Below are 16,592 nucleotides of genomic sequence, written 5' to 3' on the forward strand. Positions count from 1 at the left end.
CTGCAACAAATCCACTCCTACAAATAAACACTTGTAAACATGCGCAGAAGTCCTTTCCATATGAACTGCATCTGTTGGGAAGAACAGGCACAGAACTCCAGGGTGATCCAGAGTCTCCATGAAAGTGTCTCTGCTCTGATTTCTGCCTACACTGCTCACAAGGACCTGCAGTCAATGAGCCTGTAAAGAATCTGCCACAGCAGCTTCCCAGGTAAGCAATAACTGCGCACACAGAGATGTGCTTTTATCACATGACACATCCGAGACACAGAACTGCTCTCTCAGAAAAGCAGCACTGTAAAGTAAATAAGGGAGACTAATTATGCCTGCAGAAACAAATCCCTGACACTCATGGTCAAGGAATCCCAACACATTTCATTGCAGCTACAACACAGAAGCCACAACCATATTTCCATGAGGCTGAACTTTCCATTTCCTACAATAGATAGGAATAAGAAACATGCATCTGGAGAGAAAACCAGACCAGCAAATCTCACTGCTAAAGCATTGCTGTGATGGAGGACACAAAACAAAGTGCACTGGAATTGCCTCAACCAATGCCCAGTGCCAGCTGGGGAATGTGAACAAGAAGGAAAAACCCTCTCCTGTAGGCTCTGCCCCTAAATATATCTTAGACACTGGATAAAAGAGGCTGAATGTAGTTTTTCAGCATATACATATCTTCATGTCAAAATTATCATTACTGTCCTGCTGGTCACCTGAAAATACAGATGTTCAGAAAAAGCTGCTACTGTGCCTTGGTTTTTTATAAAAGCTATATATAAAGACCTTGTAAACAATAAATAACTTTCAAGTCACAACGTTCACTCTACCTCAAGCTTGAGTAAATAACATTTAAACTGCTAACATTTAAAGTTCATTTTCAAATAAAGTTGTCTCTAGGAATTCTTGCCAACCCTCCCCATGGGAAGATGGCAAAAGAATATACAAAGGAACTTTATTTGCTCTTATTTCTTGTAGACTGTGGAGTGAGCATTACAAATACTACTTGTTAAAACCTTTGTCTACAAGAGAAAAATGCTCTAGTTTATGTTATTATGTTGGCATAAAATCAAAGTTTATGCTCTCTTAATTCAGCTTAAAACAAAGCATCAGCTAATTTAAACTGAAACAATTTCCCAGTTTACAGAGCAGCAGGTGGCCACAAAGAAGTAGCTACATCAGTTTAAAAATAAATTAGCTTTTGATTAAGCTGGGGGAGATTTTAAATGCAGACAGACCTAAAATTCTACTTCCTATGTGCTAAGTGTAACATGAATTACCACTGTGCAGGAAGTGTTACATCAAACAGAATTGGTGGGATCTTCAAATATTCCAGATTTGCAGTGAGGATCACACATTGCATCATCTTTTCTATAAGAAGTCAAAGCCCCATAAATTACAGTACAAATGTAGCCACACCCCTCAGTGATGTGGTTATAAACATCAGATAGATCTGAGCTCATTTTCTGAAGGCTCATGCAAAACTCACTGAAGCACAACCACCAATTCACTTAATCACAGTAGGTACCGCCTTTTAATGGCTGTTTATTTGGTTTGGTAACAGGACAACCAAATCATTTATCCTCCACTCCGAGACTGAGACAGGCTCCAGGCACCTGTGATGGCAGTACTATGTATCACAATGGGCCATTTGAAAGCTGAGTACTCTTCCAAATTAAAAACCTAATTTAAAACCAAAAGAAGTGCTAAGTGACCAGGTCTTCTCTCCAACCAGACCAAATCTACATTTTCTCTAAATCACTTCTTAGTTATGCTCTACATTATTCCAACACACAGCAGCCCTTGGAGATCAGAAGTGCTGGCAGCATTTGGCAGCCCATGGACCTGCTCCAGCAAAAAAAATTAGCTCCAGGACAATAAAGTCAACTTCACAGAGAACTCTGTATTTTGTGGAATTAACTATTACTTTCTCATGTTACGCAGTACCACTCTAAAGCACCTTCTTCCTTCCTTTATCTGATGGAGTTTTTATGGTTGTGCAAGCAAAGAAGGCTAAAACCAATTCCACAGGACCAGGTCCCCAAATTTTGTGTTACCAGCTTTGAGGAAAAATACCCAAAATTAATGCAACAGGTCTAAAGCATGATTATAATGACATCTCTGTCCTTGGTGCCCTCTTTCACAACCTGGAATCCTGAACATTCTGAATGGGAGCAATAGGAGCATCCCAGCATCCCACTGCAGTTAATCCCTCTTAATTTCTTTATGGTAGCAACAGGGGAAATGTAGGGACTGAGTCTGTTTCTTACACACAGAGCAAATGTGAAAAAGTGTCTGAAAAGTGTCAAAGCAGGAAAAAGTCAGGTAACTGGTCTCCTGTTTCCATCTGTGGTGCTGCAGACATCCATCCATCCATCCAATGCAGTGAACAAAACCTTGCTGTAAACTGGAGAAGCAAAAGCCTCTGCAATTAGCCAAGCAACAGTCGAGCAGGAGGAGCTCTCAGTAAGTGAACAGTGTCAGACTGAGTGACTCAAAGCACAGTGCCCAGGCAGAGCGTTCCCATAGTGATCCCACCCCATCTCTATCCACGGGGCTGGGCACAAACCCATCTGTATTGTGTTCTGGGTGAACGTGTCTTCCCCCTCTATCAATTAACTATCACAGTAATGGTGCTACCACAGCTGGAGACAGCTATAAATTACTGGCATTTCCCTAACGTGCATGTTCACCAGTGAGTGATGATCCCAAATGATTCCAAGTGTTTGTTTTACAAAAGGCAGGGAATGCATGTTGACTTAATAGATGACAAACTTGAGGTTTATGATGAGAAACTGCCATTGTCTTTTAATCACAGTCTCACAATAAATGAAAATTAGAGAGCTTGTCCTGTCCTGTGGGACCATTTGTAAGATGGTAATTAGCTCAGTGACAACCCACATAAACTTGGATGGAAATGCTGCAGGAGAGAGCAGAAGCCAGTCTGTATTCACAAACCCAGACTACTAGCTGCAGTTGAGATCTCTTTCTAAATATTCCTCTCATTTAGCACATCCAGTAACTCCCAAAATACATATATGCTACAAAAGATAGCTGCAAGCCAGTCAGCTGCAATTATGGTTTTAGATCATCCATCAAGTCCTTCCCAGCAAGACTGCACTGTCAAATTCAACACAATCCCAGCACTACCACCATTGATATCAGACCAAGTATAAACAGCTGAGGCACAATTAAATAACTCTCAAGGTCACCCAGGAAATGAAAGCACACCAAACCTGTTAATTAAACAGCACTATTGGGGTGGGACAATTGCTGACACACGAGTGCTACTCACTGCTGTGCAGCACAAGGGCAGGAGCTGTGGATTTTTTTACAATGCAACACCAGAACATCTTCAATACACAAGTATCAGGAGCAGAGTGTCATGCTTGGCCCAGAGTGGCTGGAATGAGAAGCTGGATGCATTTAAAAGAGACAGACATGTAGAGGACAAACTAAAATTAGAAGCACATTCCCATGGGCAGTCCATGAGAATACTAACACTCTGGTGAAGCCACTATAAAAAGAACTTCCAAATTTGGAAGGTGACTAGGAGGAGAGAGGTATCATTAAACCCCTATCAACTGAAAAAAACGCCAGGATCAGCAGTTTTGTAGGAGTAGGAAAGTCTCCAGTGCCGAAATCTGAAAAAGCCCAGCCTGAACTGAGCAACTAGGAGCTATTTATCCACTGCCAGTGATGGAGGCTGGTGTTATTTGCAGGGTCAGAGCATTCACCCTGTGCCAGGATGCAGCAGAAAGCCAAGGAGCAGACCAACTTGCATCCTTTGGAATGCCACAGCTTTGACAGATACTCCCAACAGCAGTGCAACAAAATCAGAATGAAAAGTGACTTCTGCGCCGGCAGTTTATATACAGACACGAATGGGACGGGACCACTGATGGATGCGTCGGAACTGTTTATTTTCCAGAATCTTTATAATACATCGTTTTGTCTATGCAAAGATCTTGACAGTTCGCATCCAGGCAGCAAGCCAAAGAAACTCACTTGTTACAAGTCACCAAATACTCATCTTAGCCAATTACACAGAGAGAAAACATATTGACAGTGATTCTATCTAATCAGTTAAAACAATACTTGCTTGTTCATTTATAAGAAAACAAAGCATAAAACCCTATTCATAATTTCAACCTTGCTATAGAAACTTTTTGCAACTTAGAAAGTTATTCCAAATCGCTAATACATAGCTCTATTGTTCTATTTCTCACGTCTTCGCTACAGCCTAACAAGATGCATCAGCAATATCCATAACTCTGCTGCACTGAGGCCTGTCTGTTTTCCCACAAACCTGAAACCCTCTAACTTTATAGATTCCTACAACTTCTCAAAAGCTAAAGTTTGAAGGAGCAAGGAAAAATCTAAAGGACACTTGAAACACTTGCTGCAAGACTGGGGTGGTTAGGGGGATGTCTGCCTGTCTGGTACTCACTGGTGCTGTCCCCCGGCCCTCGGACACCAGGGGAGATGAGCCAGGCTGGCACCAGCCCCTCACACCCTGCCACACACAGGGACAGGCAAGGGCGACATCTCAGCGGAGCTATGGAGATGGTGGGCTAAGCAGGCAGGCTGAGGCCTAATTTCCATGTGTTGTTTCCAATATGTATCTAAGATGATATAAAACCTCTTACTGAATGGGCATTCCATTAATAAAGATGCAGAAGATGCATATAAAAAGCAAAACACAAGCAGATTGGATCTATGCACCTGACACAGCACACACAAGTTCAGCCTATAATATGCACTTCCAAATCCACACCTTGGAAGCAAGGAAATCCTGCATTCCAAAGAGTTTGTTGCTGTTTATAGTTTTTAGTCAAAGTACGCTTTCTTTAGGAATTCATGTCACAATATTTGAAAATGAAAGCAAATGCATTTTTAAGAAAAGAATAAAAACATCCTAACAGGGATGCTGCTGTACTGGGGAATATCCACTTTTCCTTCCAGTTTGGTTTGCTGGTCAGCAGGGAAGACCGAAATAGGTCTTCTCCAGGGTGCAAATGGCAAGACAAGAGACCACAGACACATGCTGGAGTCTGGAAAACCCCAGCTAAGCACAGAGACACATTTATTTATTTATTTATGTGGATAGGAAGGTGATGAAACACTGGAGTGGTGCCTGGAGTGGCTCGGCAATCTCCTTCTCTGCAGCCTCCATACTCAGCAGGATGGGCTCTGATTTACCTAAATTTACTGCGCATGGTTTGAGCAGGGAGTTGGGACTGGGTAACTTCCAGAGATCCCTTCCAACCCACATGATTTCATGATCCATGGTATTTTTTTGCAGAGGGCTGGGTAGGTAAGTAAAGCAAGATGTCTGTGCAGATGGGAGTAGCCCCACAGATTGTCTCTCCTAATGAGTCTCCTGGCTTGGTATCACCTCTGGAAAAGGAGCAAAGACATTCCAAGGCCCCACAGTGAGCTCCCAAAGCACCACTCCTGACTTATGGCTCAAACCAAAACATGACCCATGGTCCAAAGCCAGGAGACCTTCCTTTGGCCTCTTTCTGCGCCCAGCATTTCCCCATCCTGTCCCTTCTCCCTGCCCCCATGTCTGAACAGATCCTTGTCTGCTTGCCTCAGGGAAATGGGGGAGTGTGGAGGGGAATGCAGCTCTCAGGTGGCACAGACAGCCCAACCCTTTCTCCTTGGAGGTACCTTTTCCAGAAGCAGGGTGAAAGGTGATGCTGTTATCTTATTGCAGGGGTTCCATACTGTTGTCTCCTTATCACAAAAGTTTCACACCATCTTGGTGTTTCTCGTAGGCAGCTCCTCAGAGCACTGACTCTTTCTTCTTCACAAAGCAGCCACCTGACTCCAGCTCCCCTCTCACCTGGCCACCCCCCACTCTTTTATAACACTCTTCTCACAGTCACAGCTGTGGCCTGTTCCTAATCTTTGATAATTGGCCTAGCTACAACTCCTTAGGGGTAAGATTACTTTCTACACTATCTTTTTCTTATAATCTGTCCCCCCACAGGGTGACATACTGGGTGATAGTAACCATGGGCTAAGATGCCCAACACCCCAAATGGGCAGATTTAGGCTGCCTGGGAAAGAAATGCTGCCTGAATTAATTCCTTATTTTCTCTAGGGAAAGGGAAGAGGCCAAGACACAAGTGTCCCACAGAATGAGTTCAGCCCAGAGGCACAAATGCCAAGGCTGAGGCAGGATTATCACAGAAAACACATGACAAGTTTTACCACCCCTGCAGGAGCTGCTCTAATGCCATCCAGTGATGCCCATCCACACAACCCAATATACTGCAACCTGGTTTTGGTTGGGGTTTGTTTTTCCTCACCCTCAGATCAAGTAAAGGTTCCCAATATTTGGGTATCGATCCAAGAACCAGTGCAGAATTCACCTATTAGACCATCAGCAACATTGTAAAAGCAAAGGGAACAGAACTGACAACATCCCCTAAAAACGCTCTAAAAATGTCTGTGCTAGCTTAACTGAAAGAAAAAGCTTAGTTTAGCTGAAGTAGTAGAGATCTCTGTTTTTGGAGGAAAGAGTCCAGAGGAAAATTACATATTTGTGGTTTAGCTGGGAGTCACGATGTCTATCCGTATGCATAACACGTGGTTGCAGATTCATGACAAACAAAGATTTCAAACAACAAAAAAATGTAAGTTCTGAAAGATCCATCTTGTGTGTGCAGAGAGAGAGAGCAATTCATTGCAGTCGAGTTTATTTCCACAGCTCTTGAAGTCAGCAGTACAGCCAATTATGAAACTCTTCATTCCAGGAAACACATATAGAAAGTAAAGCACAAGAAGAGATGAAAATACAAGTGGGAAGTGTGGCAGCCACCCCAGTCCTCACCCCCCACAGCAGGATCCTCAAGAGAGGTGCTCAAATTCCACTTCCTGTTTCTGTGGGTGACTCTGTTTTACATTTCAAATGACTGGCTGCAAAAGGGGAGTGGACTTCAGGGAAAGAAAAAAATGTTTAAGAGAACCTGGACACACTAGGAAAAGAACTTTCATGCATTTAAGGAAACATAGAAACAGAGGCTTAAGCAGGGATGGAAAATGCTTCAAGATCTGGTTCACACTTGATTTATACTGAATTATTACCTATTTTGGTGCAAATTAAGCATGTACTTTCTGAGGCGAAAAATTACAAAATCGGTGGCAAACCTTAGTGAAACCTCATTTCCTCGGTCTGTTATGGATCCTGCTACAGTTATCAGGGATATTGCAGCCAGCAATGCTTCACTTGAGCTAAAATAACCTTGTGCTCTATTAAAAGGAAAGAGAATTAATGTAGCATGGCAAAGAGTGGTGTCATTGTCTGCACTCAAAGACATTTTTATGCTCCACAGTAACCCAGAAGAGCAAAACTTAAAGATGCAATGCCACTTAGCAGAATAAAAGGATTCTGCTGCAAAGAAAAGAGACAAAAGCTGTAACACCAAATAAAGCTGCCTTCCCCCTCCTTTGCTTGCACACTCAGACCACATTAGCTGATGCTTCATATGGCTCATGCTGAAAATCACTGACACATTGATTAGCACTACATAACTTCATCTTTTAACTGCTGGGGGATTCTGACACTCCAGTCACTTCAGGGAGGAAGCCCTTCCACACCAAACCCTTCCAACCACAGAAGTCAAAACTTTCAGGCTTTTCCTCTTAAACATCAACATACATTCACAAGAACTTCAGCAATAAAAGGAATCAGATGCACAGCAGTAACAAAAACTGCTGAGAAGGAGAAGGCCTGCAGAAAACCCAGCTGCAACAAGCCCCACTATGCCCCCCTGTGTGCTCTTGCCTGGTGCAGTCTCATTCCAGTACATTTAATTTCACAAATAGCAACTGCAAAACCAGCCTCTGTATTCTGTTGTTTCACTTCAGTAGTCAGTTACTTGCTGTAGCCACGGCTGACTTTAAACATTGAATCTGTTATTTTATAATACTCACTAAATGGGCTCTCACATTAAATATGAAATCATGTTATATCACTGGTTTATTTGGTTTCTTGATATTTTATTTTAATTCTCTTAAGGACTACGGGGTACCTTATTCATCATAGAAAGTGCTAATTTAATTAATTCAACAGAATGGATGAGATTTAAAATTGCTGAAGTGATCAGCTCATCTAAGCAATAAAAATAATTAAAGGAAGTGAGATTCTCTAATGCATCAGTCCCATGCAAACTAAAGCTTCAGATTTATATTAAAAGTTTTATTATTTATTTATTTGCATAGCTATAGTTAATACATCCCTGAGGACCATACTCACTGAGCATAAATTTATATAGCTGGGGATTGGTTTGAGTTGCACTGCATCAGGAAAGAACTATATATTTTTGACATAAAGTAAAACCTTAAATTAAGCTCAGAAAAAAATTGTGCTGAAGAACTACATTCACTTAACCTGACCAGGCTTGATTTTTACCCTGTGTTTGGTTTATAGAGTAACTTAACTAACACCAGCTGAGCTACTCACAACTGTGCCACAGTAAGACCAACTTAATTCAGAAAGGAGTGACTGCATTCACATTTTCTATATATTAATAGTTTCTCCTGAGATTCTTGGGGCTTTATGAAGTGTCATGCACATACTTGAACATTAACATAAAGGACATTTTGCCCCCCCCACAGCTTTAATTATCCTCTGTTCAAAAAGGACAAGGCAATACAGTTTCTTGTTTTTCCCACATGAGGAACTTAACAACTTGAGTGTTTGTGTTTTGTGTTACGGTGGGGAGAAGAAGTAACTCCAAAGTGCAGGCTTTTCCTACTTTTTTTTGTGGCAGGAGGGTTCAGTAAGCTAGACACCAGCACAGAGTGTGGTGAGGAGCAGTGCCAACTTTGGGTGCTACCAATTGCCTCAGCCATTGATAAGAAGTTCCCAGCTCAGAGCATGGAAATGAGCAGACTCCAAATGGACACCAACACACTCATGAAACTACATAAGGGATTTGTCTTTCTCCCTGTGCTCTCCCAGTCTGTTGTGCATCTAGGCCGCCTCCTGGCCTGCTGCAAGGCCAGCCTGCCTTGGAAAGTGGTTGCTGGAGCAGAGGCCTTGCTACTGGCAGAGCACTCTTGTGGCAATGCCTCAGCCCAGCCTGGCCGAGGCTGGACCAGCACATCCACAGAAACAGGCTCAGGCTTAGCAGGGCTGAGTCTGTGCCTGCCAGTCCTACTTACCTCCAAGTACCCTGACTTACAGAGCCACTCAGGGACAGCCTGGCCTTGTGCCAGAAGAACTTCATTTATCACCTGAAGAGCTGCCACATGTCAGTAAAATCTGCTGCTGCCTTTGGCCAAGGGATGAAGATTGATCAGAGCCAGACTCGAGCCTGATGTTGCTGGCTAATGGACCCTGCCTGCCTGCCACAGCTTGTACACTGTCTGTAAGGCCTGAAGGAGGTGGCAGAGGCAGGGAATTATGGGCTACAAGGAAGTGGCAATGCAAAGCCAGCAGAAGCCCCCCCCAGTAGTTACAGAGAGACCTTGACTGTGTAACTGCCATTAAGAAAACATTACCTAAACACAGCACAAATCCTGTAAGAGCAAACTCTACTTGGGAAAAAAAATTCCATGGTTTCAACAGGTTTGAATCAGCAGTTTTCCAGAATGGGTCAGAGCTTGTATTGTCAGCCTAATGCAGATTTTATCATTATTTGGGATGTCATAAACCAAAATCAGCAAAGCAGCTATAAATCCATGCCAAACGTCATAACAAGATGGTACAACAGTGTTACACCACCAAAAATGTCAATTGCAAGACTAGAAATCAGAGTGCTAAAAACTAAGTTTGCCTCAAGTTAAAAGAAGACCAAGAAATCAAAGTTTACCAGAAGAAGATAAAGGAGAAAATCTGGAAAATGACAGTGGATTTCTTGGTGAAGAGATGATTACATTGCAATTTTCTTTCCAAACTTCTAAATTAAAAAAATGGGAGCATTAGTACACATGGAACTTCTGGAAAAGTAATAGCTACCCAAGATGACAAATCCTGTGTGGGTACGTGCTCACCAAAGGAAGTAAGCTTTTATTGTAACTCGATGTGCAATCTCACAAAGATGAAGCAGTGGCTTCTCCAAACAGCAAGGCTTAACCTACATTTTCATCCATTTTAAACTCTGTAAAAAAGCAACCCTCTACACACTGATGTACAGCCATGTCACCAGAGTAAGACCCTGAGAAACACAGCAATGCTGAAAATCACACTAATGCACAACCTCCTGCAGCCCAGGAGCTCTGTTACCACAGGAACATGAGCAGTGTTTGCCTAGAAATTTCCTACTGCAGTATAGCACAGGCCAGATTACTCAAGCACAGCTGGAAGAGGAGAAAATACCAGTATTGCCAAAGACTGACGGGAAACAAAGGATTCTGAACCCCTTCAAAGTTTCTTCTCAAGGCCTGCAAGTTCAGCTAATGAGGCTTGTGCCTCATTTTAATGGCCACACAAAATTCAGCAGGGCTCTTTTTACTACAGTGATATTAAAGGACTGAGGTAAGAAGAGGATGAAATCACAACAGTGAGTATTGGTGAGGAGTAGCTGTATGGGAAAAGGATGAGGAAATTCTGTGGCTTTTAAACTTTCACACATACATTACTTAAGTGGGAAATGGAGATGTAAAAAGGGAGAACAGAAAATACTGCCTGCAATCCATTTTCCTTATTTTTCCTACACCACTCATTAGGTATCATAACTACAAGGGTGGACAGAGAAGAAATCATAGATTTATGAAAAGGATGAAGAGAAGAAAGATGCTGAAAAATGAACAGAATTAGTTATGTCCAAAGCAGTGTCTGCACAGAAAGCTCAGCTTTCAGAGATGTACTGGAGCCCTGCTTGCAGAAGAAGTGAAACAACTTCTTCAAGGAAGATTTCCATGACACTTATTGGCTATGAACATGGACAGTAAGGGCTGCACAGAAACAGAATCATTTAACATTCAGCCTTATTTAGCTTTCCAAAAATAACTCCCTGTACACAGTCATCTTTGAGAAACCACCCCATCAATTAAACTAGACTTCTGCTTTCCTACAGAAATCACACTGAAAAAAATAGTTACCATTTTTTCTTATTTTTCTTAACTTACACATACTTATTGTAAGAGCTGAGCTCCCCTCCTCTGGTACACTTCCTTTTTCACTCTTTGTGCTTCCTGATGTTATGCAGCTCCATTACTCACCAGATGACAATTTAAACAGGGATGTCATAGTGACCCAAGCATAAGAGCTCCAGTGGGGTGCTGGCAGCACTTGGAATGATTTTAGGGTGATCATTTAGCTGGCTGAGGGCATGGCTGCAGGAGAAGGAACATGACAGAACACAACATCTGCTGCCAAACCCTAGCATGGTAATTCCAGGTCATGAAAATCTCCTCTCAGACAGATCTAGAACATGGCAGTTTTTCTGAAACAGGAGCAGAACACTTTGTCCATTCCCTCTGGAACTGCACACCTTGGTGCAGGTGGTGATGCACAGTTTGTGCAGACTTGCAGAGCCCTACCTGCCTGTCACCCAGGCTGTCATTGCCTGTTTGCATTCCAAACCAAACCTCACAGATCCAAACTGTGCATGTGGAACAGCTGGCATGCCAGAGGAGCTGAACTCCATCCTACACTGCTCAACAAGCCACTTGACAAACTGAAGACTTGTGACCACATGGAACCAATTTAGACTTTTGTTTCAGCTGAGTTCTGTGCATTTCAGCCCTTCCCCTGCATCAGTTCACTCTTGTCTTTTGTTCATTTTCCCCAACTTGTGGAAGCTCATAAATGTGTTCTGGTTCTAGTAAGGCCCAGGTGGATGGCTCTGGAGTCTGACTACACCATGTATGTAACCACAGCTGCAGAAGGGCTGCACCTCCTCCCTAAAAGCACTTGTACATTCTCTTAGCTCTCACCATTTTACAATGCAAAACCTTTGGTGAGATAAAATAGCACAAATAACACTCCTCTTCCTTCTTAACCAAATTTCTAGGTCAAACCTGTAAGCTTAAGAGAGATGCTGCAGAAATATGACATGTCATTTTGAGCCATGGTACACTTGTTTTCACTTTCTATTTATCATTAAAAGGAAGGACCTGATTTCATCCCAGGTGATGCCTCAAGAGGCTACCTGGAACAGAGGCTAGACAGAGTTAAAGCAATAAAGTAGGTATTTAATCAAATGATACACCTTTGAATAAAGAGCCAGGCTGTGGCTCTGCCCAAGATGGATGCAAGATGGATGCCAGCTCACAAATTTTCAGACTGTTATAAGTTTGGCCCATTTACATATTGAGGTTAATGATCCAATTATAGTTTCAGGTTATCAAGTCCCATCCTCCCAGACGGCTCTCCTCAATTCTCCATTGTTTATACTTCTTTGGGCCTGAAGCTACAACAGTGTCCTTGGTTCTCAAGCTGGAGAAGGATTGTTTTGTCTGACTACCCTGTGAAGAGAACTTGCTAACATTCGATATGAAGCTCAGAGTTACACACCAAAGCAGTACAGAATCTGAAAAATATGAAAGCTAAAACTTAAGTCATCACAGGCACCAAACAATTTTATTAGTCTAAAAATGCCATAACAAACAGGAAATTCCTACCCTACTGCAGAAGTCTCAGGTACAGCAAATACTCTTGTGAGAGATAGCCTTGGCATGTAATTCATTGTATGAAAAACTGAAAAACCCAGCTACGCTCTTAAGTTCAAGGTACTTACCTGTCTACACGGTTTCTAAAGCAAAGAGACAGACACACCCCACCCTCCAAAATAACTTTATTTTTTGCTTTACATGGTTAGAACACACAACTCTGGAAATAAAAAGGGTAGAGCTTTCTTCAACTTGGAAGGACGGAATCTCAAACACAAAGTAAAATATAAAATAAGCATCTCACTAAAACCAGCACTAATTATTGACATTGGTCTGTCTCATTGTGCAACAGACACTGTCAGCTGAAATTCTTCTGCAGGTCTCCAAAAATCATGAACAATCCTGCAAACAGCCCCTCCTGCACACCGCCCAAAACCCCCCAAACCCCTGGCACAGAGAGCTCCTTGGTGGCAGAGCAATGGCTCAGAGATGAGAACACTGCACACTGCTGCAGGTGATCCATTAGATTATTGCATCCCACAGCAGAATTCATAGGCAACACCACATGATAAAGAAAGAGTCTTGACTGGAGATATTTGCACGTGATTTCTGAGCTGCTCTTTGTATTTGTTAATTTCCATTTCCCCTAAATTTTCTAAACTGATAAATAGTGTACAAAGCAACGAAATGTTCCTACCGATATTAGGATGCTTCAGGAGACGACAGATTCTAGCTTCTCTCTCCAGTTTCTGGTGATCTGCATCAAAAGAAAGCAAAACAGTTGCTGTTAGTATGAAGATTAACATAGTTTAGAGTATTTGTTTTAAAGAATCATCACATGATCATCATCTGATGGGATCTGTAAAAAATGTCTCCTTTATTTAGATCCACTAATATTTTCACCCAAACTGTAATATTGAATTGATTTTTTTTTAACCTTTGGGTAGAGCAGGAGGCTGGAGCTCTGGACTTGTACATCACTGAGATCTTTTCTGGAGATAAAATACTACTGCTTCTGTCAAGCTCTGTTCTCTACAATAGACAACACAAATATTCCAAAATACCAACTCTGGAAAAAAAGAACTGCTTGAAATGTAAAGAATATGCTTTGAACCTTGAAAATATTAAGAAATGAACAAGTTTAGAAAAAGGTGCTTTGATGGCAACTCTTCAGAGTGAAAAATTTAGCATCAGATGTTAGAACTAAGAAGTTCAATTCTTACTGCGAAGTGTCCAGTTAGATATGTAGGTCAAAAGAACTGTAACAACAGATTTAAAAGAAAACAGAGAAAGCAAACACCACCTTTAAAATACTTAACACTTCAAGTTTCTGACAGCATGTTTTAAATCTGGAGGAAAGAACCAGAAAGAAAACTTGTTTAATTTTCATTTTTCTGCAGTTTGTACTTCCTAATATTTGCAGTCAACTCTAACAACAAGTGAAACAATTTTACATATGTTAACAGTTCAGATTATTATCACATGCTTTTAAGAACTGGGATAGTTCTTGAGCTAGTCACTACTTGTCAACTGACCCATCATACTTTCTGAGGCCCAAGAGCCTCCTCCCCTTGCATGAGAAAATTTGTCAGCTTAACCCTCTTTACCTTCATGTTTACTAAAAAAAAAAAAGAAATCAGAAGTTCAAAGTATTAAAAAGAACTAGAAACCTGCAACATAAGCTTAAAGCTCTTTTTGAAAAGTTCAAATCTGCCACTGAGTTTTCCCATTAATATTTTTGAATTCAGCTGCAGCAAGGCTGAAACATAAGCACAGACATCTACAGTTACAGTACCTTCATGTCCAGCAGCTCTGGCTGTAACTTAATCTTGGGCTGAGCACTTGGCACATTACCCAGAGCAAGCAGGGAGATGATCTGCAAGGCAAACTGAACTAAGCTGGGGTGAGAACAAAGATGAAAATGTGAACACTGCCTCAAAAGCAAAGAAACAATCCAGGGGCTATTGGACATTTAGTGTGGGAGCTGTGGCTCTGGTGCGTTACCAGCTCTACTTTCCAAGGCTGCTCTGTACCACCTCCAGCTATATTTACAGATCAGGCAGCACAGCCAGAAACCTGGAAGGTGTCTGACAGGCTTCTATGAAGTGCTAAAAACATCCTGTGTCGACTCTTCAGGAATAACACAGCTATAATAAAGAACTTCATCTCCAACTGTGAATATGATGTATAAACAGTTGAAGTTTCTTTGCTATCAACTGCTATATCACAGTTTCTGAACTGACACTAGATGTGATTCATGTAATTTATTGATTATAACTGTATTGATTAAAAAAGCACACCTGATATTTTTCAAATCACAGTAAAAACATCTTAGAGATGCTGCTGCATGCACTGCAATATGTGAAGGTAACATCTACATCATCATCAACATCATTATTATTGACTGCATTATATATTCTCAGGTTTTTACTCCAAACTGCACCAGCATATTGATGGACACCAACCAGGAGTTCTCTGCTGTCGTGTAAATCGGAACAATGAAAATCTGCATTTAACTCCTTCAGTTGTTTGTGTCACAGTAATTGCTATTAGTCAGTATGAAGTGATGCAGTCACTTGCTGAGTGACTGCACGTACCTCACAGTCTGCATGCTGTGCTAAGGCAGCAGGAAGAGCATTAAATACTCCCTGAGCCAGGGATTCAAGTGGACATTAAGGTCCAGAAGATGACAGCTGCACTTCCAAAGAAATAGAGCATTCCTTAGTGTTGTTAGAGGAGTAAGTCTGCAGTATCTAAGTGTTTGGGGGTGGGACCAAATGCAAATTTAACTTCATGTGATATTCTAGAAAAGTACTCTCCTCTAAAATCTGCACATTTGGTCTCTGAGTTTTAGGAAATCCTGTTCCTTCCTCTCTGCACTGGGTTTATTTACAAGTCCTTGCAACTGCAACTGCTGTGCCACCCGTAGCTATTTGTGTTACCCTGCCTCCTGCCAGGGCTCAAGTGCTGGGGAGCTAAAGGTGAATGTCAGAGGGCAGGGCACACCAAAATACTTCGAGCACTCAGCTCCCAAACATCTGAAGGGTAAGGTGTGCCACTGCACAGCCCACTGGGAAACAAGGGTCCTGTACAGCCAGGGAAACTACCAAGGAGGCACAAACTCCCCAAGCCCTGAGAAAGTTTGGGCTAGCATCTGGTGTCAAATGTTTATGTTACAACAGCAGCACAGGAAAAGTTGTGGAAAAAATAAATGCAATAATAGGCCACTTATCAAGATCAAAGAGCTAATTCCTCTCAAATCTGACAAGATATAATTCACCAGCTAAAATTGCTTTACCTGCCAGGTAAATACAAACCAGGAAAAATTATTATCAGGAGCAGGAAGCCAAGCTTGAAAGTCACAGATAATAAAAAGGGAACACACAAGTACATTTTTATACTTGTTTCCTTTCCTCTATTTTAATTAACTAGACTCACTTACAAACAGGTCTCCTACATTGTCCGCCTAAGAAATTGTAATTAGTTGAAAAATACAAGCTCAAAACACAGCAAAGCAAATGCAGAAGAAGGAATGCTCTACAAATTCTAGATTACTTTAGGAAAGCAAGTCTCCATTAGTGAGCAATGGCCTCTACCACAGCAACAGCCCATTTCCAAGACTGGAAAAAGATCACTGCCTGTCATCTACTGATACCATTGGAAAGAAGCAGCAATGAGAATAATGTGGGTTTACTAATGGAAAAAACCTTGCAGCCACCTACAAGTTTAATCTGACATGGAGCCATGAAAAACAAAAAAAGAAAACAACAAGATTTACTGCACTGATCCGTGAAAATCTCAGCCTTTACAATAACTAATGAAATTCTGTGAAACCTGAAACAGACAGAATATAGCTGTAAAACTGGGACTACTCATAGATGTATAAACTTAAAATCTTGAACTAGTTTTCATTCATATGATGATGATCTAATAGACCCAAAGCTAATATTATAATTTATGACACCTGCCTCAGAAAATTAGACTGCCTGCATTGAGTTTCTACTAGGTAGGCAAAT

General features: G+C 41.6%; 1 protein-coding gene across 6 annotated transcripts in view; it reads right to left on the minus strand.

Annotated features, from left to right (window-relative positions):
• CAMK2D (calcium/calmodulin dependent protein kinase II delta) overlaps positions 1-16,592 on the minus strand; it is a 119,706-nt gene that overhangs the window by 60,876 nt on the left and 42,238 nt on the right. For all 6 annotated transcript variants that reach the window (XM_031064093.1, XM_031064090.1, XM_031064095.1 and 3 more), the window contains exon 2: positions 13,274-13,333. In XM_031064093.1, coding sequence (XP_030919953.1) covers positions 13,274-13,333 — 60 coding nt within the window. The remainder of the gene's footprint in view (positions 1-13,273; positions 13,334-16,592) is intronic.

This window comes from Geospiza fortis, unplaced genomic scaffold (assembly GCF_000277835.1).
Source record: "Geospiza fortis unplaced genomic scaffold, GeoFor_1.0 scaffold896, whole genome shotgun sequence".
In the NCBI taxonomy this organism is placed as follows: domain Eukaryota; kingdom Metazoa; phylum Chordata; class Aves; order Passeriformes; family Thraupidae; genus Geospiza; species Geospiza fortis.